General features: G+C 47.4%; 3 protein-coding genes across 5 annotated transcripts in view; 2 read left to right on the forward strand and 1 right to left on the reverse strand.

The window, feature by feature from the left end:
• gyg1a (glycogenin 1a) overlaps positions 1-23,357 on the reverse strand; it is a 40,367-nt gene extending 17,010 nt beyond the window's left edge. Inside the window, exon 1 of the mRNA XM_084013099.1 lies at positions 23,353-23,357. The gene's annotated coding sequence lies outside the window, so the exon portion shown is untranslated. The remainder of the gene's footprint in view (positions 1-23,352) is intronic.
• On the forward strand, positions 154-16,438 carry atr (ATR checkpoint kinase). Its single transcript, XM_084013082.1, has 48 exons — positions 154-498; positions 645-736; positions 909-1,061; positions 1,157-2,064; positions 2,141-2,283; positions 2,508-2,678; positions 2,802-2,965; positions 3,149-3,301; positions 3,408-3,606; positions 3,704-3,960; positions 4,105-4,301; positions 4,421-4,521; positions 4,975-5,146; positions 5,435-5,590; positions 5,744-5,938; positions 6,097-6,192; positions 6,301-6,390; positions 6,510-6,605; positions 6,777-6,907; positions 7,069-7,212; positions 7,429-7,522; positions 7,639-7,764; positions 7,904-8,110; positions 8,217-8,330; positions 8,604-8,719; positions 8,845-8,965; positions 9,110-9,247; positions 9,335-9,506; positions 9,741-9,907; positions 10,156-10,320; positions 10,668-10,759; positions 10,939-11,030; positions 11,114-11,291; positions 11,381-11,566; positions 11,690-11,849; positions 12,030-12,209; positions 12,503-12,645; positions 12,753-12,850; positions 12,947-13,176; positions 13,390-13,524; positions 13,894-14,094; positions 14,226-14,369; positions 14,658-14,808; positions 14,910-15,066; positions 15,196-15,349; positions 15,473-15,624; positions 15,736-15,841; positions 15,946-16,438. Exons 1-48 carry the CDS (start codon positions 266-268, stop codon positions 16,117-16,119), a joined length of 8,004 nt encoding a protein of 2,667 aa, XP_083869208.1. The 5' UTR covers positions 154-265; the 3' UTR covers positions 16,120-16,438.
• On the forward strand, positions 17,010-24,109 carry LOC311015694 (endophilin-B1-like). Of its 3 annotated transcripts, none has more exons than XM_084013096.1 (11): positions 17,010-17,663; positions 17,779-17,920; positions 18,147-18,275; positions 18,354-18,487; positions 18,600-18,692; positions 18,783-18,866; positions 18,972-18,995; positions 19,205-19,294; positions 19,451-19,551; positions 20,124-20,727; positions 23,676-24,109. In XM_084013096.1, exons 1-10 carry the CDS (start codon positions 17,607-17,609, stop codon positions 20,719-20,721), a joined length of 1,452 nt encoding a protein of 483 aa, XP_083869222.1. In that variant the 5' UTR covers positions 17,010-17,606; the 3' UTR covers positions 20,722-20,727; positions 23,676-24,109. The 3 variants fall into 3 exon arrangements, 1 of the variants encoding a protein (XP_083869222.1); XR_014597399.1 differs by lacking the exon at positions 23,676-24,109 and adding an exon at positions 21,804-21,929 and having other exon boundaries at positions 17,011-17,663; positions 20,124-21,641; XR_014597400.1 differs by lacking the exon at positions 23,676-24,109 and adding an exon at positions 21,804-21,920 and having other exon boundaries at positions 17,011-17,663; positions 20,124-21,637.
• The last annotated feature ends 85 nt before the right edge of the window (positions 24,110-24,194 follow it).

Below are 24,194 nucleotides of genomic sequence, written 5' to 3' on the forward strand. Positions count from 1 at the left end.
AAATGTTACTTTTCTAAAATGTATTTGTATTTATTTTTATACATTTATTCCAAGGCATTAGTTACTATTTAATTAACATACTAGATCATTAATACAAATAAATAAATCAACACATCGGTAATTATAACCAATTAAATAGTATAATGTGCCATTCTGCGTAGTGAGTACCTTTATCTCAGTATACTGCGTATACTTTAACGGTAAGTACACAAATACGTCGCCAGGGGGAGCAGTTTGCATTTCGCGTAGGGTGTAATGACCCTCGATGGCTGCCGTACCAAAACAAAAAGACGTCACTTTGGAGCGAAACTTTTCGAAAGACTTTCAGCGGCATGGCCGGGACACGCAACGCGAGAGGTGTGCACGTCGACGGTCACTCTCGAAGTTGATGTTCTGTCTCGAAGAAGTTGCCCTTTCGGTAGCGACGCAACGAGCGGCTGTGAACATGGAAGGACTGGAGATGTCCGCCATGATACCGGCGCTTCAGGAGCTAGCGAGGTGAGCGACCGGCTAAACGTTGTGCTAAGCTAAGCTCGTTCTTCTGAAGCCATTATTAGAATGAGCTGAGCCCCTTATTTGTGCATGAAAAACCGTCTTTGTACTGTATTCCCGCGAATGACGTCACGCCGTGCTTGGGTCTGCAGTGCCGGCGCGGCTGAGTACGACCAGGCGGTGCAGAAACCGCGACAGATCCTCTGCCAGTTCATTGACCGGATCCTGACGGACGTGGATGTCGGTGAGTCTCAGGTGGACACAATAATGGAAACACCTGACAACACGTGACGCAGCTTGTTACCTTTTTAAAGGGAAGCCTCTTCCCACAGATGTGTCTCCATCATTATGTCCGGGTGAGTTTCCTGATTCCCAGGTTGAGAACCAGTTGCTTAATCAAGTCCTTGTTCTTCCAGTTGCTCTGGGGCTGAATAAGAAGTCCAGTTCTGAGCCCGCTTGTGTGATGCTGCTGGACTTTGTGCAGCATATAATCAAATCCTCATCTCTGATGTTTGCCAACCCTGCCTGCCAGCCTGCTGAGTATCCGGACACCACACAGAGCTGTACTGGTATGAGACACTGGTTTTTTTGGAGTGTAAAAATGTGAAATCATGTGATTATTCCCTTCCAGCGCTAACGTCTCCTCATTCCTTCCTTGATCCAGACTTTAGTAAGTGGGTGGCCGTGCGTTTGCTTCGTGTGGCGGCGGCTCCAGACTGCGATGTCATCCACGGCCAGGTCTCTGCCGTGCTGTGTTCTTTACTCCACACCCTGAGAGCCAGGGCGCCGTTCATCTTCAGCCGTCTCACGCAGGAACTCATTCTCTTGGCCCAGGACCTCAGCGTCACCCTGCACACTCATTTTGCATCGCCGGCAGGAAGTGGACGCGCTTCGGACATTCGCGCTCGGAGCCGATGGCCTGTAGCGCTCGAACGCTTCAGCATCTCCCCCGTCCCTGCCTCCTCGTACCTCACCCCCTCCCCGCTCGTCGTCTCCTCGCCCGCCGCCCTGGAGTCCCTGACCGCTGTGGCCATCGGCGTCGGGACCGACGCCCTGCGGGGAGTCGTCTCCCGTCGCGACGTCGGCGTGGCCTGGGAGACGGCTTGCTCTTTCCTAACCAACGGCAACGCCAGACTGAAGAAGATCTCCATGGTGATGCTCAGCCGACTGGTGGAGCTGGGAGGGTTTCCTGAGATGCAGAGCCACGAGTTCTTCGCGGCCTACCTCAATTTGCTCGAAACGCACGCCTACACCTACACGGCGGACTCGGATGAGAACCATCGGTATGGCGGAGAGCTGCTGCACCTGACTCGCTGTGTGTTTCAGCCGCCTGGTGTCTCCCACTCCCACTTTGAACCCGTCCATCTTTCGGACATGTTCGAGTGCGTGTGTTCTCTTGGAGGGTCCGGTGTCAAGTTGGGGTCGGAGGTCACCGAATCACTCTGCTTGCTGTTCAGCTTCTTGCTTTCTGTCGCCGTGGTTTATGAAAGTGCCGCGTTGTTGAGAAGGCAGCGGGTCACCGACGTCTGCAGGATGTTGGCACGCACCATTGGAACAGAAGATCAAGCTGAGGTACGATTCTCTGCTGCATATTTCTTTCTTTTTTGTCACATCTTTCGTCGTCCTTACAATGTCTGTGGCGCTTCAGTGTGCGGAGGGGTTTCTCCGATCCGCGCTGAAGGTGGACACCGCTCTGGTGATGCAGAAGTCGGGAGAAGGACAGACCGCCGCAAAGAAACCCTGCAAACCTACCACCAAGTCGGTCAGCAAGACGACAAAAACACCCGCCGTGTGAGTTAATTGGACATTCACAACTGTGCTATAGAAGTAGTCCAGTGCTCACGTTTAGTGGTGTAAAGGGTTGCATTATGTCATATCATATAGAGGGAAATACAACAAAGTGCATGTGGTTATATGTTCAGCTAATATCTCGTATGTCGGTGAGTGCTCAACTGTTATTTGTATCGCTATTGCGTTGTCCTTCACATGACTTTATTTTGACTGTGTGTCTTTAGTGAGGTGGACATGCGTGTCGGCAGCGAGGTCTGGGCTGTGGTGAACAGTCAGCTGGAGGAGCTGCTCACCTTCTTGAACTCTGACGGCCCTGAAACCAAACGGACTCTCTCTGCTCTGGAGGGTCTCGCCCTCATCCTCCACCTGGCAGCCCTCTGCTCCTCTCCCACCGGGTGAGACACAAACTCCGCCTGTCACTCTAGCTCTCTTGTTTTTATTTTTATTCGTTGTCTGTCAAACTTTAAGAATGACCTACATTGCTGTAGTAAGTAACGACCCGGTCTCATTGTTGACAGCGCGTCTCCTCTCCTCTGGGTGCCCAATGAGACTCTGGGCCGGGCCTTAAAGGGCTGTCAGTCAGTGTTAGAAGGAGGTCCTCAACCTGACTCAAACCAGGACTACTTTGCGTCTGCTGTCAAGACCACTATTAGGGTCCTGGACTCTATCCTCTACCTGACAAGTAAGGACACATTCACAAAAAACACATACAGTTCCTATAGTTTTTTTATTTGTTTTTTGTTTGCTTTGTTATTTATTGTACGTCACCTCAAAAGCATATATTGGTGTGTGTGTGTGTGTGTGCGTGTGTGTGTGCGTGTGCGTGTGCGTGTGCGTGTGCGTGTGTGTGTGTGTGTGTGTGTAGTGAGCTGCCACAGTGAGGACGGGCTCCAGCGGCGAGTGTGTGCTCTGCTGTCTCTTCCCTGGGTGAACGAGAACAAGTCGGTCTCGGCCTATAAGAGTTCAGGATTCCCCTCCTGGCTGCCCGCCTTCGCCCACAGACTCAGCCTCTGTTACTGTGAGCATTCCTCACTTGTCTCACAATTGCTATACCATCGTTTCAAACGTTTTTTACCGGGCCGTTTTCCTGTGGGTTGACCTCCAAATTGTATGCGTCTTTCCAGCATCCGAGATCCAGGCAGACTGCGTGTCGCTGCTTGCCCTCCTGAGGCGTGGCGTGTGTGAAACGTGGCGCGTTTGTGTCTTTACCAAGATGGTGTGGAGTCCAGATGAGGTGGTGAGAGCGGCGGCGGTCAGGGCCTTCCCTCTCCTTCTTCATCACCTGGGAAACTCCCACCACGACCTCATGAGCACTACTCTTCTGTACGCACATATGTGCATATGCATAAACAGTATGCGCGCACAAATATGCTCTCGCTTTGGTGTCCCTGTTTCACGTCGCACATTTGACCGTTTGCAGGCCCATGCTGGAGCACGACTCGGAGCCGGTGAAGAAGGAGCTCGCCAGGATCGTCGGTCAGCTGAGCTGCATCCAGTCGGAGCTCTCCCAGCTCAGTGACGTCTGCACGGAGTCTACTCGTCTTCCTGAGATCCTCTGCCACCAACTCAGCCTTGCAACAGAGCATGCCGGGAACGCTTCTCCGTCCCTCGGGGCAACTTTTGTCAGACCCTTCCTGCCACTGCTCAAACGGCAAGCTCCAAGTTGTGTTAAACAAGGTATCGTGTGAGGGTTTTCTTCCACATTGAGCTTTGATAACATGCAGAAACCCTAAAAGATGCTATATGTATTATATATACAGTACATTACTGTGATTACTTTTCATTTTTCTCTGAGATATTTATTGATTTCACTTTTCGTAGCTTTCCTAGAAGCCCTGCCGCACCTCTGTCAGCACGTGAATCTGGTTGGTGGAGACAGCGACGCCCAGGCAGTTCTCTGTGCTCTGATTGGTCTAATGGAGGACTCGGATCCAGTGGTCAGGACACGCTTCAGCCAATCGGTGCATTTCCTGCTAACAGAGACCACCAAATGGACCAAGCAGGGCTCTCTGAGTGAGGTGAGTTATTCCGCTGGTGAGACTCAAATATCTAAACATGTAGAGACCATCATTTTCATTCTACATATATTATTCTTCAACAAAAATGCATAAAATGTGTGCATTTTTTTGCCCCTAAGCTCCTGGTCGCCCATCTTAAAGAGGCATTCAACAACGCTAAACTCAACAGAGACGACGACCTGCGCAACACTCTCATCCTCACCACTGGAGAGATTGGCAGGTACGGGCGACTTTGTCTTTACACGAGAGAACAGAAGAGAGTCAACGCCGCCGTGGTGTTTAGTGTGACTGAAGCATAAAGCCAGGAATCACTCTTAAAAACATGCTTAATGGGGGCGGCCGGTGGCGCAGTGTTTAGGGCAGCAGCCCCATTTACAGAGGCTAAAAACTGTCCTCGACGCGGTGGTTCGACTCCCGCCCGGGACACATTTCCCGCATGTCATCTCCCTTCTTCTTCACTGGCGCTCTAGCCAAAAAATAATCTTAAAAAACATGCTTAATGCAGTATAATGCTCTCCTGCTTCCTTCTTTCCCTTTTGTATCGATATATAGTCTTATTTTTAATCATGTGTCTTACATGTTTGTTGTCGGTGAAATGTAGATAATGGAGAGATGTAATCCTCCTAAAAGCGTTGTGAATAAATACTTTTAAATCTCCCTTGTCTCCTGTCAGAGCCTCTCAGGGTAGTTTGGTGTCGTTCTCTCTGCTGCGGCTGCTCCACTGTCTGCTGTCCAAGTCGTCTCCGGTGTCTCTAGCCGCTTACGCGCAGATCAGAGCTCTGGCCGCCGCCAAAGGCCTCAAACTCCAGACCCTCTTCAGTCAGTACAAGAACCCCATTTGCCAGGTATCAAATACGTAATGCTCATGGAGAAATTTCAAGATGCTCAATCTGTAAGGAGATATATTAACAATACCATAATAATGTAGTATAACACTTTCAAAGATGTGCAGCAGTGCTAGTTGGAATGCTTTTCTTTTGAGTAAATGTGTGTCCTTTTTTTGTGGAAAATAACTCTTTCCTGGTTGTCTCCCTGAATTGCGTTGAGATTAATTAGTTTTTACTTAAAAAATGGGAGTTTCAGAAATGTAAAGACACGCTGGCGTTAATTAAATCTTCCCTCTCCATGTGAAGTTCCTGGTAGAGTCGCTGCATTCGCGCCACGCGTCGGCCCTGCGAAGCACACCGGATCAGGGCAGCGAATCGGCCAATCAGAGAGAGCTGGCCCTGGACATCCTGGCTCAGATCGCGCACGCTTTCGATTTCCCAGACCTCCACCGCTTCCTCACGGTATGACATGCATGTACTGTAACTACAGGAAAGTACACCGAATATACACTGAACATTCTGTTGAATATGATAGTACATTGAGACTGTATTATGTATATGTACATGTGTTTTGAGCATATCTGGGGGTTTTTTTATGCATACTTGTATATGTAGAGGACCCTCCAGGTGCTCCTGCCCTACCTGGCAGCCAAAGCGAGTGCTACTGGCTCCGCCCTGATCCGTACCCTGGCCAATGAGCTGAAGGCGAACCGGAGAGAGATCCTGATCAACAACTTCAAGTACATCTTCAGCCATCTGGTCTGTTCCTGCACGAAAGAAGAGCTAGAGAGGGCTTTCCACTACCTGCAGGTATTAATAATATGACCAATATCAGAACAGTTAGTCTGCTTAGTGCAGTAGTGTCGTGGTTAATGAATGTAGATGTTATTGGTATTTTATAAAGTCTAAAGCACTGCACTTGGCCAGATTGGAACGATTTCTACTTGTTTTTCCTAATATTCTGTCAGAGCGAGACAGAGATTGAACTGGGCTCTCTGCTAAGGCAAGACTTCCAGGGTCTTCACAACGAGCTGCTGCTGCGCCTCGGAGAACACTACCAACAGGTCGACTCACGCATATAAACACAAGATTGTTGAGTCCGTTTCAGTATGCATTCACATCTTTAATTGATGTGGTTAAACGCTATTTATTGGTCACGTGTGTTTTTCTAGGTATTTAATGGTCTGGCAATCCTGGCCTCTTTTGCGTCCAATGATGACCCGTACCAGGGTCCTCGGGACATCACCACCCCAGAACGGATGGTACGTGTCACAGTTTAAACCAAAAAGAAAAATGTGTTGCTAAGCTTGTTTACATCATATTTACAAGTATAGGATGTGAGGAAAAATGATTTTCCCTTTCTTCGGTCGTCGTGTGACAGGCAGACTACCTGCAGCCGAAGCTGCTGGGAATTCTTGCCTTCTTCAACATGCAGCTGCTCAGCTCCAGCGCCGGAGAGAAGGACCGCAAGAAGTTGGTGCGTGGTCCACAACTGAATCTGTTTTATGTTTGAGAGTGTATAGTTTCAGTCAGGGAGAATTCACGGAGCTGCTGTTTGTGGTCAATAACCACAGCAATATCGTGTCTGAATGTTTAAACGCTGTTGTTTGTCTGAAGTTCCGCTGAGCCTCGTCCGTTTTCTGTGCAGGCGTTGATGAGTGTGATGGCTCTAATGCGACTGATGGGCTCCAAACACATCAGCTCCGTCCGAGTAAAGATGATGACGACGCTCCGCACGGGCCTCCGATACAGAGAGGACTTCCCTCTGCTCTGCTGCCAGTCAGTGCACACACTTTGAATCCACAAGGAAACGACATATCTGTGCTCCATTGATTGGATGCCAAGGCTGCAACGTTTGATTACATACCAGAACACAGTGCGATGCAGTCGGACCACTGCCTCTAGTTCTGTGTATTAATTCCTCCTATTTATTTGAACAGGACGTGGGAGTGTTTTGTGAGGAGCGTGGAGACGGCACACCTGGGCCCTCTACTGAGCCATGTCATCGTCGCACTCCTCCCCCTGATCCCACTGCAGCCCAAAGAAACCGCTGCCATTATCCGCTTCCTCATACTGGAAAACAGGTAACACACACACACACACATTTTAATTTTAATTTAAAACCTGTGCAAAAGAAATGTCACCTTTTTTTTTTCCTGCTTTGATTAAGATGTAATTTTTCATGTTAAAACAACATATTATAATCTCAAATAAGAGTGCTTGGATGGGGGCAAATTCTAAAACAATACTTTATTCAGGACCTTCAATAGTCGTGATCTAATTCAGTCAATTTCCCACAGGGAAGAAGTCAACGACTTCCTCCACGAGATTTACTTTCTGCCGGACCACCCTGAGTTGAAAGACATCCACACTGTTTTGCAGAACTACAAGAAGGTCAGTATGGATAAGAGGACCATCATGATGATGACGACGTAAATGAAGGATGCGGATGTTTGACAAGGTTTTAGTGGTTGTTAATAAGAATATGCACTATGTCTGGTTCCATCCAGCTGACAGCCAGCAGCAGTGACCTGGCCGCAGCGCTGCAGCTGTCCATGAGGGCCGTTCAGCATGAGAACGTCGACGTCAGGATCCACGCGCTGACCAGCCTCAGGGACATGATGCACAGCAAGCAGGTGCACAACAAAACACACGACTTCCTCTGACAGAGTCCAGGCTTCTTGTCCCAGTGTTATAATAGAATGTTCTACTATGCTATTAGTCGTGTGAGTGTCGGTCTTTCACTGCTTTTTTATTTAATGCTGTGGACTGCAGGAGTGGCTCCTGCGGCAGGTCTGTGCGAGTGAGGCGGTGGAGCCGGTCATCTCCAGCCTCGTGTCGGTTCTGCTGAAGGGCTGCCAGGACTCGTCCCCGGAGGCCAGGCTCCTCTGTGGGGAGTGTCTGGGGGAGCTGGGGGCCGTGGATCCTGGACGCCTGGATCTGTCGCACGCGCAGACCCACGGCGACCGCAACACCTTCGTGGTAAGCTGGACAAGTCCAAAGCTGTGCATTTATTTAAAAAAAGAGTGTGGCACTATGTCTGTACTCGTGTGGAAAGATTCCCAGCTAGATGTTTTTCTATGAACAGAGCGGCGTTGAGGATCCCAACTTCGCCTATGACCTGCTGATTGAACTGACCAGAACATTTCTGGCTTACGCCGATGATGTGAGAGCACAGGACTCGGCCGCTTATGCAATTCAGGTACCCGCCCCCCCGTGCAACCCTTCACTTTGCAGTTTAATTTGTGCATCTTGCTCTCTCTTTATTTGGCTTCTAGTGCTGTGAACCTATTGCCTGGCCTCCGTTATCGCTGCTTGCAGCTTTCTAGAGAACCGTTCATCCAAAAAAACGTCACTTGGCAGTTTCTTGGGTTCTGAGCGATACTGCCGCCGAGCGTGATGTCGATCGGGTCAGCGATTGTCGAGGAAATCGCCCTTCGTTTTGAGTAAGGTGTCCGCTTGTCATGTGTCGTAGGAGCTGCTGTCCATCTTTGAGTGTCGCGAGGGTCGAAGCGACTCGCCGGGGCGCCGTTTATGGCGGAGATTCCCAGAGCACATTCAAGAAATACTGGAACCGCACCTCAACAGCAGGTATTCAGGTTTACACCAACACTCTGATCCCGTCTTTGTAAATGTCTCGCACGTAATTCAGAGATCGAATCCATCAAGTGGAAGCTATTTTACTTTTACTATTCTCCCCTCCTCTCCATCTTCAGATACAAGAGCAGTCAGAAGGAGGTTAATTGGTCTAAACTGAAGAAGCCGGTGTATTTAAGCAAGAGAGGCAGCAAATTCTCTGATTGGTCAGCCACCTGGGCCGGATACCTCATCCACAAGGTCAACCAGTTGGATGCTTTTGTTGGTCTGAATGTCCCATCTTTTCTGAAATCCGTGAAAAGCCTATTTTTTTTTTTTTCTCTACAATGGCGTTAACTTGCCTTTCAAGTTGGAGGTTTTAGGAACTGGTTTTGCGTGTTTTAGGTGCGACATGAGCTGGCCAGCAGAGTGTTCACCTGCTGCAGTTTCATCATCAAACACGACTACAAGGTCACCATCTACCTGCTGCCTCACATTCTGCTCTACATGCTGCTGGGCTGCACGCCTGCAGAGCAACAGGAGGTGAGGACGCCGTCTGTGTCGCATTAATGGAGGTTTTGGGATTTGTTTTTTTTATGCTGGTATTAATAAAAACGCACCGCCGTCCAGGTAACGGAGGAGATGCTGGCCGTGCTGACGGCGGGGGATGGACGAGGGAGGCGGCCTTGTCAGGAGACGGCCTCCAGCCTGTCCCAGCTCAGCACTCAGACTGTGTTCAGCATGATCTCCCACCTCACACAGTGGAGCCGCCACATCCTCTCCTCCAAACCCAAACACAACGGTTAGTGACACATCACCCCGGTGCACTCATCATTGCTAGGCTCTAGGTTTTCACTGCAGTGCTGAAACAGAGTGATAATAATACTACATTTTATTTGTAGGTGCCTTTCTGAGCACTCAAGGACACCGTAAAATTTAATAAAAATTTGTGGAGTTGTGGTTTCATCAGTGAGCTATAGGTTGAGTCACCCGTGTTGATCACTAACCCGCCTGAAGTAAAAAGGCCTTATTGCAGAGAGCGGAGAGTACCAGCGCGTGGTGGCCTTCCTTAAAGGTATCCCACAGGACGTCCTGGCCAAAGCCTCGCTGCGATCCAAAGCCTACACTCGTGCCCTCATGCACTTTGAAGCGTACATGTTGGAAAACAAAGAGAGCATCCAGGACCATCTCACCCTCCTGCAGGTCAGACAATAAGTCATTTGAATGATTTCTTTTGCTAAAGTGTGTGTTTTTCCTCTGCTTTTTATGTATAAAAAAGTATTGGTTGGCATAGTACTGGTTGCTTATAAGTAATCAGAACATGTTATTATTAATTAGTTAGAGTATTAAAATGATAAGATCATATCTTTACCACGCTGTTCATGGTCAATAAATGATGGTACTTAATGATCGGCTCGCCCATGTTAAGTAGAAGTTGTTGGCCGCTGCAGACGCTGTACGCCGCCATGCATGAGCCCGACGGGGTGAGAGGGGTCAACGCCCTGAGAAGGGAGGAGCCGTCGCTGCGGGAACAGATACTGGAGCACGAGAGCATCGGCCTGCTCAGAGATGCAACCGCCTGCTATGACCGGGCCATTCAGCTGGAGTCGGACCAGGTGCACACACACACACACACACACACACACAACCATGTTTTAATGACTTGCTTTTTTGCCTTCAATGTCAGCAAATGATTCACACTGTATGCATATGAGGTTAAAATGCCACGCCAGAAATAAATAAGCTAATTTTCAGGTTTGATATGATGAAAGGTTGTTAAATCGATCTCATATTCAGTTCCAGTTCTATATTTGCTTTCTATAATTTTGCCAAAATTGAATAAGTTTCCGTTCTCAGCTCGCCAACATTGCAATTCATATTTAAATAGTGCAAAGGTAACAGTGTGGTGTCCGCTGCTCTTTGTAACGCCGTTTAATCTTTCGGTTGTTCCCCTTGTGTATAGATTGGTCACTATCACGGGGTGATGACCTCTATGCTCGGCCTGGGACAGCTGTCAACAGTCATCACTCAGGTTAATGGAGTACTGGCCAACAAGTGAGACACACACACACACATCTCTCTTGTTCTCACAAAAGTCGCTGTTTGATTTACAAAATACATGGTTTTATGTCTTCTTCATGACTTCTTAACTAATGGACTGTTGTATTTTATACTTGGATAACACGTAAGTCAGTTAGGATCCACTGAATTTACCTATATATGCACTCATTAAGGCACCAGTGGAAGTCGGAGCTGAATACCTACAGGGTGGAGGCGGCCTGGAAGCTCGGGAAATGGGACCTGCTGGAAGATTATTTGAGTTCAGGTTAATAAAACGCACACGACGATCCTTGAAAATCCCGTATATTAGCTCCCATATAAGTTTTTTCACTGCCGTCATGTCTCCAGACCACCAGTCCAATACCTGGGGTGTGCGACTCGGCCAGTTACTGCTGTCGGCTAAGAAGCAGGATGCAGAGACGTTCAGTGAGAAGCTGAAGCTGGTTAGGAAGGAACAGGTCGTCCCTTTGTCTGCAGCCAGTTATGAGTGTGGAACCTACCAGAGGGGATACGAGTACATCGTCAGGTCTGGGTTCTTGGAATCAGTTACGTTTTACATTCTGTTGTTGATTCCTGATTCTCACCAGCGATAAAACTATGTGTGTGTGTGACTAGGCTCCACATGCTCAGCGAGCTGGAGCACACTTTTACTGAGCTGCAGAGACAGAGGGAAAGCTCCACCCCCAGCCTCAGCCAGCTGCCTCCTCATTGGTCGGATCGTCTGGAGATGACCCAGAACTCCTTCAGGGCCAAGGAGCCCGTCCTGGCCCTCCGGCGTGCCCTGCTCAGCCTGGGACCGCAGTAAGAATGGAGAAGGATTTGTGTTAAAATGTCAACATTCGCCTCCAATATATAATAATCTCCCTCTTGTGCATTATCGTGCAAATCTGAAGAAAGGTCCCATCACAGATGTTTTCTCTCCAGGCCCAACAGCAAGGAGCTGGTCGGGGAGTGCTGGCTGCAAAGTGCCCGTGTGGCCAGAAAGGCAGGCCACCACCAGACTGCCTTCAACGCACTGTTAAACGCAGAGAACACACACCTGGCCGAGCTGGTGACCGAGAAGGCCAAGTGGCTTTGGTCCAAGGTAGAACCAACCCTTTGATCACATTTTTGCACTTCCTTGTCTAAAGTACACCATCGGCAACTCTTGTGTGAAGCTCCCTCTTGTTTCCTTATCAACCAACCTCTACAAGGGGTGCTTTCCTATTCACGATTGAGTTGCGTAGGGATTCTGATAGGCCGCTAATAAACCGTGTGTTGCCAGGGCGATGTACACGAAGCCCTGATCGTCCTCCAGAAGGGCGTGGCCCAGTGTTTTCCTGAGGACCAGCCGCTGACGGATCCCCGCAGCCTGCAGACTAAAAGCAGGGCCATGCTGCTGGTGGGACGCTTCATGGAGGAGACGGCCAACTTTGAGTCCAATGCCATCATGAAGGCTTACAAGGTACCAGGCATGATATCTGTAGAGGGTAGGAACCACTTTGCAGAACGTCAAAGACATCAATATGAAGACTTTACATACAGCTGCACTTTTTGGACACTGCAGAGTAATTAATCCAATATTAATAATGAGCAAAATTGCCAATGATATCCTACTCCACTTATTACATTACAAGGATATGCTGCCTTTCTTTGACATTTTGGCGATTAATTGATTGAATCAAGAAAGTAATTGTCAGATTAAGCAACACATTGTCAGTTAGAGACCTGCTTTGAAGTGTGTTTGTTGTTTCTTAGGACGTGACCAACCTTCTGCCTGAGTGGGAGGATGGCAACTTCTACCTTGCCAAGTACTATGACAAAGTGATGCCGATGGTGACTGATAACAAGCTGGAGAAACAGGGGAACCTCATCCGATATATCGTCCTGTACTTTGGAAAGTAGGTTATTCTTCTTCCCGCCGATGCACAATCCTTGAGGATTACTTTACTCCGCCGTAGGCGAGTCATCATCGGCCATTTAAATTGGGGTTGTCTCCCTTCCCCAGAGCCTTGCAGTTTGGAAACCAATACATCTACCAGGCCATGCCTCGTATGCTGTCTCTCTGGATGGATTTTGGGGCCAAAGTGTGTGAGTGTGAGAAAGGTGGGTGGCCAGTAGTGACTAAAATATAGACACACACACGAGATACTGCCTCCCAGTGTCTGGCTAACTGCTAACCCACGCCTCCCTCCTCCACAGCGGGGCGCTCAGACAGACAGATGCGACAGGAGCTGGGGAAAATCAACACGGCGGTGAGCGAGCACTGCGCCAACTTGGCGCCGTACCAGTTCCTGACTGCCTTCTCCCAGCTCATCTCCAGGGTGTGCCACTCCAGTGACGAGGTGTTCACCGTCCTCATGACCATCGTGGCCAAAGTCTTCCTGGCGTACCCCCAACAGGCTATGTGGCTAATGACTGCCGTCTCTAAGGTGTGTGTGTGTGTGTGTTTTCTGTTTCCTTGTTTACTGAATCTGCAGTTTAATTTTTCATGGTAGAGCTCCTAAACCTTGGATGCCTGCATATTTCCCTATTACCATCTACTAGAAGTGTTTACTATCGTATTTACTGTGTGCATGCTGCTATGGGTGAACCCTTCATTCCCTCCTAACTGTGTTTTTCCCCATTTTATTTGATTTTTTCAGTCTTCCTACCCTATGCGTGTGAACCGTTGTAATCAGATCCTTAAGAAAGCAATTAGTCTTAAAACGTCTCTGGAGAAATTCATTGGCGATGCCAACAGGCTGACTGACAAGCTGCTGGAACTCTGCAACAAGCCGGTACACACACACACACACACAGTATTATATATTACATGAAATTGAAATAGAAAGTACATTTCCAAACTCCAACAAAAATGTTATCTAAATTATAGTTTAGTATGGTTTAATCGTTTTACAATCAAGATTATACATGTGTAATGATTGGATTCTTCCTGTTTATAGCATACTCTGTACTCTAAGATACTAGTTTGGAGCCATGGCATAAATATATAGCTGATCACATAATTCTAAAGCTATAAAATCAACATTTATTGATCCCCTTCTGGAACTCCAATGCTTGCAGTTACCATTACAAGGTGGGCCGCGTCGAAATAACGTATAAAAAGGCAGCTGTGAATATGTAGTTGTTTTGAACGTGCCTTTCAGGTGGATGGTAACAGCACCACCCTCAGCATGAGCGTTCACTTCAAGCAGCTCAAGCGTCTGGTGGAGGAGCCCACCTTCAGCCAGATCTTGATCCCGCTGCAGTCGGTCCTCATCCCAACGCTGCCCTCTACTGGCGGGGCAAACACACAGCACGACGCCTTCCCTGGACACTGGGCATACCTGGATGGCTTTGAAGACACTGTAAGAGAAGGGCCATAAATATCTGAGTTTCTTGCAGAGAGCAGTCATTAAGCAACATTATCTTAGAAGGTCTGATTTTGTTGTCACAGAAAGCATGTTGAGGTGGTGTTTACTGTAACCTGTGTCTGTAGGTGGAGATCTTGGCCTCCTTACAGAAGCCTAAGAAGATAAGTCTGAAGGGCTCCGATGGGCGGAGCTACACTATGATGTGTAAACCCAAAGATGACCTGAGGAAGGACTGCAGACTCATGGAGTTCAATTGCCTCATCAACAAGGTGTGTGATATTTGACTCCATATGTAATAACATAGTTTGAGTTGTTGATTTTCTACCTGTACGATATATATATTTAGTCATATTGAGATGTAGTAATCCATCCCCGTCGTGTATGTTAGTAAAGGTGGAAAAATGTACATTATGCAGTCCAGTGCAATGCAATTGATAGAGCCGTATATTCATTAACTCTGAACAGTGCGATTTCCCTCCATACTTACTAAGACTATACAGCAGAATGTTTCCTCTAAAGGTCAGCAGTATTTATAGCATGTGTCTTTGTACGTGAAGTGCCTACGTAAAGATGCTGAGTCGAGGCGGAGGGAGCTACACATCCGTACCTACGCTGTCATCCCTCTCAACGAGGAGTGCGGCATCATCGAGTGGGTCAACAACACCGCCGGGCTTCGACACATCCTCACCAAGCTGTATAAAGAGAGAGGTATACTCCTACGTGACACCCGAAGACATCGAAGTAGAGATAAAACGAACCGTAAGCTCAACGGTATGAAGTGTAATTTGGTCATGTTTTGTGTTTTTAAGGTATCTACTTATCAGGTAAAGAGCTCAGGAAGCTTATTCTACCAAAGACGGCCCCCTTTGAGGAGAAGCTTCGAATCCACAAGGAGGTGCTTTGTGTTCGACACATTCCTGTATTCCACGAGTGGTTCCTCCGAACCTTCCCCGACCCGACGTCATGGTACGACCCTACCTGTAACTCTCCTTTCAAAAGCAGTGTCAAAACGAATCAAATAAATCCAGTCCCGGTTTAGTTACATTTAGGGATACGATAGTAGTTAGTAAGTAATCCATCACTGTGTGTTTGTAGGTACAGCAGTCGCTCTGCATACTGCCGCTCCACTGCTGTGATGTCCATGGTTGGCTACATCCTGGGTCTGGGAGATCGCCACGGAGAAAACATCCTCTTTGACTCTTTGACTGGGGAATGTGTTCATGTGGACTTCAACTGCCTCTTTAACAAGGTTTGTCTTCAAATATACATGAATTAGGAGTCATTTAAGATGAAGCCTCCTTCGATAAAAAAAATCATAGATGTTCCACTCTCCCTGCATTTCTCTAATGCTGCGTATTTCCCTCTCCACTAGGGGGAGACATTTGACGTGCCAGAGGTGGTTCCCTTCCGCCTGACCCAGAACATGGTCCACGCCATGGGGCCCATGGGCACCGAGGGTCTCTTCAGACAGGCCTGCGAGGTCACCCTGAGATTAATTCGAGACCAGAGAGAACCGCTCATGAGGTACCCAAATTATTTTTAACTTGTTTTCTCTGTCACAAATGTATATAGTGACTCTCTTTTTCAAAAGGTTTCCACATTCGAAGTTTCTCATTTTTAATATCCCCTCTTAAGTGTTCTTAAGACCTTTCTTCATGACCCGCTGGTGGAGTGGAGCAAACAAGCCAAAGGACCCTCCAAAGCTCAGGCTAATGAGACAGGAGAGATAGTGAATGAAAAGGTGTGTTGGAAGTTTGTTTACATGCATTTACCATATAAATGTCACATTTTTGGTATTAGCATCACTGTATTGTGATTTACCCCCGGCTCCTCCTTCTGTGCCAGGCGAAAACCCACGTGTGCGACATCGACCAGCGTCTGCAGGGAGTCATAAAGAGCAGGAACAAAGTACTGGGTCTACCTCTGTCCATAGAGGGGCACGCACATTACCTCATACAGGAAGCCACAGACGACAAACTGCTCTGTCAGATGTATCTGGGCTGGGGGCCCTACCTATAAAACACACACCTATTTATTATTTGTTTAAAAAATGACCGGAAGATTCTTTCCCGTGCTCAAATTCATATACTTAAACAACCTGAATTGCCCTCCAAGTTTGGGAGTTTCACAAGTGCAAAGAAGAAGACTTGAACATCACGTTTAAAATTTACGGAGAGAAAAAACACAAACATCTGTGACACTTTGTTAAAGAGCTCTTTATAATGGCATTTGTTTGCTCTGGTCCTTCCATCATTATTTAGTTTCCTGTTTTCTGGAAACGAAGATTATATGTGGCATTGCTGTACATTCTTTCATAATAAAAGATTTGTTTTGCAGATTCTATTTTGTAGGTAAATGTGTATGTAAACAGGAGTGTCTTCTAATCTCTTAACCCTCTTAAGGTTTTCTTTAGCAGTCAGATTGTTTTAAGCTGCTGTGTGTGTGTGTGTGTGTGTGTGTGTGTGTGTGTGTGTGTGTGTGTGTGTGTGTCTGTGTGTGTGTGTCTGTGTGTGTGTGTCTGTGTGTGTGTCCGTGTGTGTGTGTGTCTGTGTGTGTGTCCGTGTGTGTGTGTTGGGGAGCAGGAGCACCAATTACAGCTAAGCATTTGCTCATGAAAGCCTTGACAGACTGGAGAAGACTGGGTGAGGATAGGATTTTTTTTAAATTCTCCAGCCATGCGTTCAGAAACTCAAACTATCACTGTATTTTTTGTCATAACGTTTCTCATTTTTGTCAATGGCTGGCTGCTGTTTCAGCTTTCTTTTGGATAGAAGAATGAAACGTATATTAAATGAGGAGACGCTGCACTGAGGATGTTAACGAGTGACTTGTCATTTTTTTTTTTTTTTTTTTTACGTTATGGGAAGGTGATCTTCCTGCTGGATTTTCTGGCCGGTTGTTTTAATGTGTTGTAGGCGTGTATCTTTTATTCTGAAAGTCGCAACCGGAAGTCACGGGCACTGTTGATTTTCTATCGTCGAAATATCGTTTTCAGTCAGTTCGTGTCAATATTTTCACCGGCTATCAACGCCAATGCGTGTCGCTTTTAAAACGGCTAGTTTCCCGTGAAACGTACAATGTTTTTGAAATAATTCAGACGTTGCGGCTAAGCTAGCGTTGAGGTTTGCGAATTAAAAAAGTCCTAACGGAGCCTTTAACGGTGTCGTTACACGTCAGTAACGTAACGCAACAGAGACGAGTCCTCCGCCAAACCGCCCGTTGGTGTAAACGGAAGTTAGTCGGTACGACGAAACCGGTAACAAACGTCAGAGGAAGCTCTTGGCTGAGGATGAATTGACAACGACGTCACGTGTTTTTGTTATTATAATTACGTGACACGGACCGTCGTCTGGCTGTGAGAGTGGCGGTGGACGGTGGACGACATGGCGTCGAGGTCAGCTGCTTGTCCGCCTCTGGGCTTTTTTAAGCTAACGGCGGTCTGACGGACGTCCCCGCCCGGTTCCGGACGACCGAGCACGGCGGCGACCTTGGGGAGGGCCGTTGCCATGGATTTGACGCGGCTGGCTGTGGATGCTGGTCAGTTCATCAACCGGGCTGTTCAGGTAAAAAAAAAACGTCACACTAACGAGTTTAATACGCAGTATGAGACGTGAATGTCGTCATTCACCCGTATAGCATGTTGACGACATTGAAACACCGCGGTGTTGTTCGCTCCAGTACACGGAGGAAAGTCTTGGTCAGGCGGAGAAGACGGAGTTGGACCCCGGGCTCGAGGAGCTCTTCGCCCGCGCAGACGCCACCAAGACCTGGACGGACCAGATAATCTCCCAGAGCGAGGTCTTGCTGCAACCCAATTCCAGTGAGGCTGCAATCCGTGTTGGTCTCCACAAAGACACCATTGCCCCCTTTTAGATGAATAGAGATGCTTAATCAATAACCTCAACTAATGGCATTATGACTGCATGTGGTCTGTAAATGTCCAACAGCATATCCTTTACAAATATACACATTTAAATACATATTCCAGAGGATTTTTTCAAAGGTAATCCCTGAACCTGAGCTCTCTGATCCCCCCCAATGAACAGGAGCACGGTTGGAGGACCGCCTGTATGAGCATCTGGACTGGAGCGTCCCCCCTCGGCCTCGTGCGCTGGACGTCCTGGGAGACCAAATGACCGAGGCCGGGCTGGAGATGGGGTCCAACACGCCCTACGGTGAGTACACATCAATGAGGACAACTTTTTTAAACCGATGTGCTCTTTTTTTTTAAACCGGCCCAGTTCTGTGTTCAGGGACAGCACTGCTCAGGTGTGGAGAGGCTCAGAAGCAGCTCGGCGAGGCAGAGAGGAAGTTTGTCCAAAGCACCAACATCCACTTTCTCGCACCTCTGAGGAGTTTCACAGAGGGAGAATACAGAGTCATGCAGGTAAACACGCACAGACACACACACCCATCATCGTTAATTGCACATTATGGATGACACATTCTCCGTAATCACATCTCTAAACTCCTTCTTTTGTGTGTGTGTGTTTTCATAGGATGAGCGCAAGATGTTGGTGAATAAGCGTTTGGACTTGGACATAGCCAAAACCAGACTGAGAAAAGCCCACGAAGCCGACCATGAGGGCAGAGTGAGTATCGATGTCTTCATTTATCAATCCAAATCCTAATTAACACGTGTCATATCTACTCATTCCACCTTCCTGCTTCGTCTCTCTCAGAACCTGAACGCAAGCCCGCTGGACGGCGACTACTTGTCTAATTTCTCTTACATGTTCGGGTTCCTGCGTGTCAAATGGCTAAAGGTCAGTCAAGGTCACATTGAGAGGGCGCAGCAGAAAACTGTTGTTTTTTTAGTTTTTTTTTCATTGACTAAGTCCCTTGTCCTCCTCCGCCTCTCGTCCAATCAGGTGTGGGCTCAGGAAATCTCTCAGGTGAGTTGATCCTTATCGTTGCACGCACACAGGAGCCCGTTGGTTGCAGTCGTAATGAGCTAATTTCAACTTTAAAGCCCTTCTGTGCTATGGTTTACAGTTAGACAGACCATAATAACTGTGTGTGTGTGTGTGTGTGTGTGTGTGTGTGTGTGTGTGTGTGTGTGTGTGTGTGTGTGTGTGTGTGTGTGTGTGTGTGGGGTGTGTAGGCAGAGATGGAGCAACGGATCTGTCAGAGTCTGTTTGATCGACAGGCAGAAATCACAAGACGAGCCGTGGAAGGAATCAGCAACACTCACGTACGTGCACACAACCACGCAGCAAGAAGATTAGCTTCTGTCGTAGCTCATTTTTTCAATAGAAGATGCAAAGTTTTGTATTTTTTTTACTATATTTTAGAGCTTGTGTTTTATGGGTCTTATATATTGTATTTTTTATTTATTTATTTTTTTTAGACCAAACACATGCGGAGCCTGACTGACTTTGTGGAAGCTCAGGCCTGTTACTTCGACCAGTGCAACCAACACGCACAGGAGCTTCAGAAGCAGCTGGCCAGGTCTGTGTTTCAGATTTACACTGTGTGTGTGTGTGTGTGTGTGTGTGTGTGTGTGTGTGTGTGTGTGTGTGTGTGTGTGTGTGTGTGTGTGTGTGTGTGTGTGTGTGTGTGTGTGTGTGTGTGTGTGTGTGTGTGTGTGTGTGTGTGAAAACATGGAGATAAACTAAAGCAAACGGCTGCCTGTGGAGAGAAAGTGACTTCAGCAGCATGGCAGACATGAAGACGAGAGCCTTGTAGACCGCGTCTACAGAATGTCATTGCTAGGCAACAGCTTGGGTCCATGTTTACTTTATTGTCATGATGTCATTCACACTGCAACAGGAAATACACCGGGACACATTTGGCATGTTTTAGTTTACAACTGTGAAACGATCCCCTGCGACTAGGTATCTGGGAAACATACTGACTAACAGACTGGCAGAGAGTGAAGTTTTCACACCAAGGCTAAAAAAGAAAAACGTTTAAAACGCTAAATTCAGAAGCCAAATATCATTCTAACTACTGGAAAATAAGTTTTAAAGCAAATCATCTCTTTTCACATGAATGATTTAGATTTTTCCTTCTCCTTGCAGCATTCCAGCAGTCCTCTGCTCCAATAACTGGCAGTCAGCGATCACTAACCATCAGCCGTCCGTGACCAACCATGTAGCCAATCAGGTCATCCCTGTAGTCGTCCACCAGATTCCAGACTTCGACCAGGACTCGTGGACCGCCAATCCACCGGCCGCACCTCCAAAGACACGACGTTCCTCTGTGACCGCACAGCAAAATAACAACACCAATAACAACAACACCTTCTCTTCTGATGGACCGCCACCGAGGCACCGCTCAGTGATCGGCGAGGTGCGTGATAACGCCCGTCCGTCTAGTTTGGATCAGAACTCAACACTCCGCGAATCAGCTGCTGCTGCGATAACCCATGCTGCTTCCCCACCTTCTGATCTCAGTGGAGTGGAGCCTCAGACAGGAAACGCAGTAGCCAGCGGCTCCATGACGATCAATCACACGGCTGTTGAGATTCTTACAGCCGATGGCATAAATGCTGAGCCGCAAACAACCGACGGAGCCACGAGCTCGCTGCTGACTTTTCACGGAGGAGATGTCCAGGAGGAGCTTCGGCTGATTGAGACCACTGGTGAATCTGAGAGTCATGAAGGGACAGAATTATAACATATGGTACAGTTAAAAAGTTTAATTAATCCCATAGGGAAGATATCTTGAAGTGGTTGTAAAAGTGCTTATTTTTCTAATGTGTTATAGTGCCACGGTTACTTTAGCCTTCAACCATATGCATCTAATATTCATGTTGTGTGAATACGATGACTGCCGTGTTATCAGTCCCCTCTTGTGGCAATGGGTGTAATATTTCCTGACAGACTTATTTACATTATGCGATTGTGAAAAAAGTTAAGCTAATTGAGGGAGGTTTGTGCCAAGAGCATGTGTGTGTGTAGTTGTTCATGTGAAAACAGCACTTCATGTGTGTTTACAACTTCCTCAAACCTGTCGCCCCGTGTGTGTGTGTGTGTGTGTGGTGTGTGTGTGTGTGTGTGTGTGTGTGTGTGTGTGTGTGTGTGTGTGTGTGTGTGTGTGTGTGTGTGTGTGTGTGTGTGTGTGTGTGTGTGTGTGTGTGTGTGTGTGTGTGTGTGTGTGTGTACGTGTGTGTGTGTACGTGTGTGTGTGTACGTACTACTCCTGTTACTGCAAGTTGAGGTCATTTTCCACATGAAACATGTTATTTACATGCGTTTGCAAGGTTTCCAAAACACCAGGCTGAACGGGGCCTTTATGCCGTAGCGGGGTATAAAATCTGTTTCCTCACACACACTCTGGGTGTTTCCCCCCGTTACACACCGGCCAGTCGCACACTCACTTTTACCCTTTTAGCCCATTAGAGGCCGACGAGGTGAAACGGGTAGAAGTTTCCAAGTCCAGATGTTGTTCATTTGTCTTGGTGAGGGCAGCCGTGCTCTTCTGTGGTGTGGGTCCGTCTCTGGGGACCATGGATGGAAACGTACGTTAATACCCTGCTGATGTAATGTCTCCGCTCTATGCTGTGTGTGTGTGTGTGTGTGTGTGTGTGTGTGTGTGTGTGTGTGTGTGTGTGTGTGTGTGTGTGTGTGTGTGTGTGTGTGTGTGTGTGTGTGTGTGTGTGTGTGTGTGTGTGTGTGTGTGTGTGTGTGTGTGTGTGTGTGTGTGTGTGTGTGTGTGTGTGTGTGTGTGTGTGTGTGTGTGTGTGTGTGTGTGTACAGTTCTCGTTGTAAACTGCATCCATGCAGTCACGTCACATGTTGTACATTGAGCTGATGTCAGAGGGGCTGATTCACGTAAAGATGTGGAAATAAATATGCAAACACTGATGTCACGTCCATCGTTAGTCATTTCCAGGGTACCGTATTGATCGCGCTTCCCAGGCCCAGTATAGTGATATCTAAAGTAATGCAGACACGCCGTGAAGCTTGCAGTATTGTTAATCCTATTAATTGTGTGTGTGCCTCGTGTGTTTTTCTCCCACGTCTTCGCCTCTTCCCTGTCGGAGGTTGCGTAAAACGGATTTGATCGATCAAGGGCAGGTTAATGACATTGATCCGAGTGCAGTCGGGAGGGCCCCGCGGTTCAATAACACCATAAACACGTCTATCATTCCACTCTATCAGCTCTGCATTTCAGAGGCGCCCGGCAGGAGGAGCAGCCAGTACATAAAGACAGATCACTCGTGTTTGCTTCCTGTAATTTTCCCTCCGACTCAGCCGAACAAGAATAGATTTCCCCATTTTGTCCCCAAGCCGGTCGTGAGTGTTTTTCCTCCACGGCAGGTCCCTGCTGTGTGTCCCTAATAATGTTTTATCATTTCCGGCATGCATATTGTCCATCTCTCTCTCTCTCTCTCTCAGGCTTTCCTGTGACTTTGGGCTCATGTTTGATACAGGAAGTTTTGCAGGTCTGGCTGCTGATGAGTGAGTTATGATAAAGGGAATTGGGATGTTTGTCATGTGATTTAGTTTATTTCACTGGGGAAATCCCACTGACCTCTTTTGCAAGGTTAGACCTGGCCAAGACGGCAGCGATCGATGGTTAAGTTTCCACCACAGTGGGTTTGAATTCTGTCAGAAATGTCAGGTTGATCAATTTTAATTTTCTTTTCCAGAGATGGCCTGTGAACTCTAGAATAGAAAGAACTGATGAATGTTTTTATTGGTGACAAATCCAAGGATTCCTCTTTATTAGGATCGGAAAACAACATCAATGTGAATGAATCTGCATTCGGCACGAGTTTGAGTTGATTGATCATTAAGCCGTAACATAACCACCAATGAATACACTTTTTTTTAGCATAATTAGACATATCATAAGCTGTATTCTTAAAATGGCTCTATTGTTTTACAGTTTAGTGTGTTATAATATAATAATATCTCCATGGTTTCCTCCCCTCCGCCTTCCCACATATTGAGGATGAAAACACCCTGTTCTCGTAAACCTGACTTTGCCGCGTTGGTGTTAATATGCGGTTTATTCATCAGTTAAGTCCTGTTGCTGTTTTATATTGCAGCCAATGAAGTTTCTGTGGACAACACCCACTGCCCCAGTTTCCCTCGCATCTCTGGTTTCGTCAGGAACAAACCAGATGACGGGGATCTGTCCCCCTTCTCATTTTCTCCGGTCGGAATATAATAAGTGCTGATACGGGAATGCTCTCCTCGAGAAAAACAGTGTCTTTTCCCTCTCTCTCTCTCTCTCTCTCTCTCTGCTGAGTTTTGGCCAATCCTTCCATCAATCATCGCTCCTCGTCCTCCTCGCCGCCAGCTGGGAGCGCTTTGTGTGACAGCTCCACTGTAGGTGGGGGGGTAAATCACGTCTGGTGGCTGCTGATAAATGCAGCTTCTTTTTTTTGTGGAGTCATGTGAGTGACCTAAATAGAAACCTGTAGAGAGAAAGAGACAAATAGGTGGAACATGCTCTGATTTTTATATCACATCTGGGATTTCCATCGTATAAATGTATTTCCTGAGGAGATCCTAGTTATTGAGTTTTATAAAAGTGGGCCAGTGGAATGTACACACAGATTTCCTCTGTCCCTGCATACCTTTCCTCACCGACTATCCTTTCCATCTCTTCCTCTGCAGGTCTTCCTGAGATAAACCTGCCGGCTTCCACCCCAATTAGTCCCTCCGCTCCTATTCCAAGCTGCCAAACAGAGAAAATCTGATGTCGTTACTGGCCGGCATGCTGACATCTGCAGGGGGGGAGCTCGGTCTGGAGGTCTGCGGAGAGTAGAAAGGTCGAGGCTTTTCCTCCGACCTTGACGTGTCCTACTTCTGCTGCTTAACCCCAACACCTGTTGACCCGGGGACCCAAGGCGTTCCCGTAACTCCTTATTCTTACATTATGGAACGTTTAACCGACAAGCCAGAAAGCAAATTTCGCAGTGTTGCTTAGCAACAAGATTTCATTTCCAAGTGGTTGAAAACATACTCATTGCGAGCCTAAATACAATCCAGACTCTGCAATATGTTTTGCTTTAGGGATTTGGGAGTGACTGTAACTCATCAGTAGAAGAAGGTTGAAGGCAAACAACAGAAACATTGAAATGGTCTTCTTCCTTCACATCTGTCTTCTCACCCCAGCTTTTCCTGAACCCCTGT

This window comes from Eutrigla gurnardus (assembly GCF_963514095.1).
Source record: "Eutrigla gurnardus genome assembly, chromosome: 7".
Taxonomy (NCBI): Eukaryota; Metazoa; Chordata; class Actinopteri; order Perciformes; family Triglidae; genus Eutrigla; species Eutrigla gurnardus.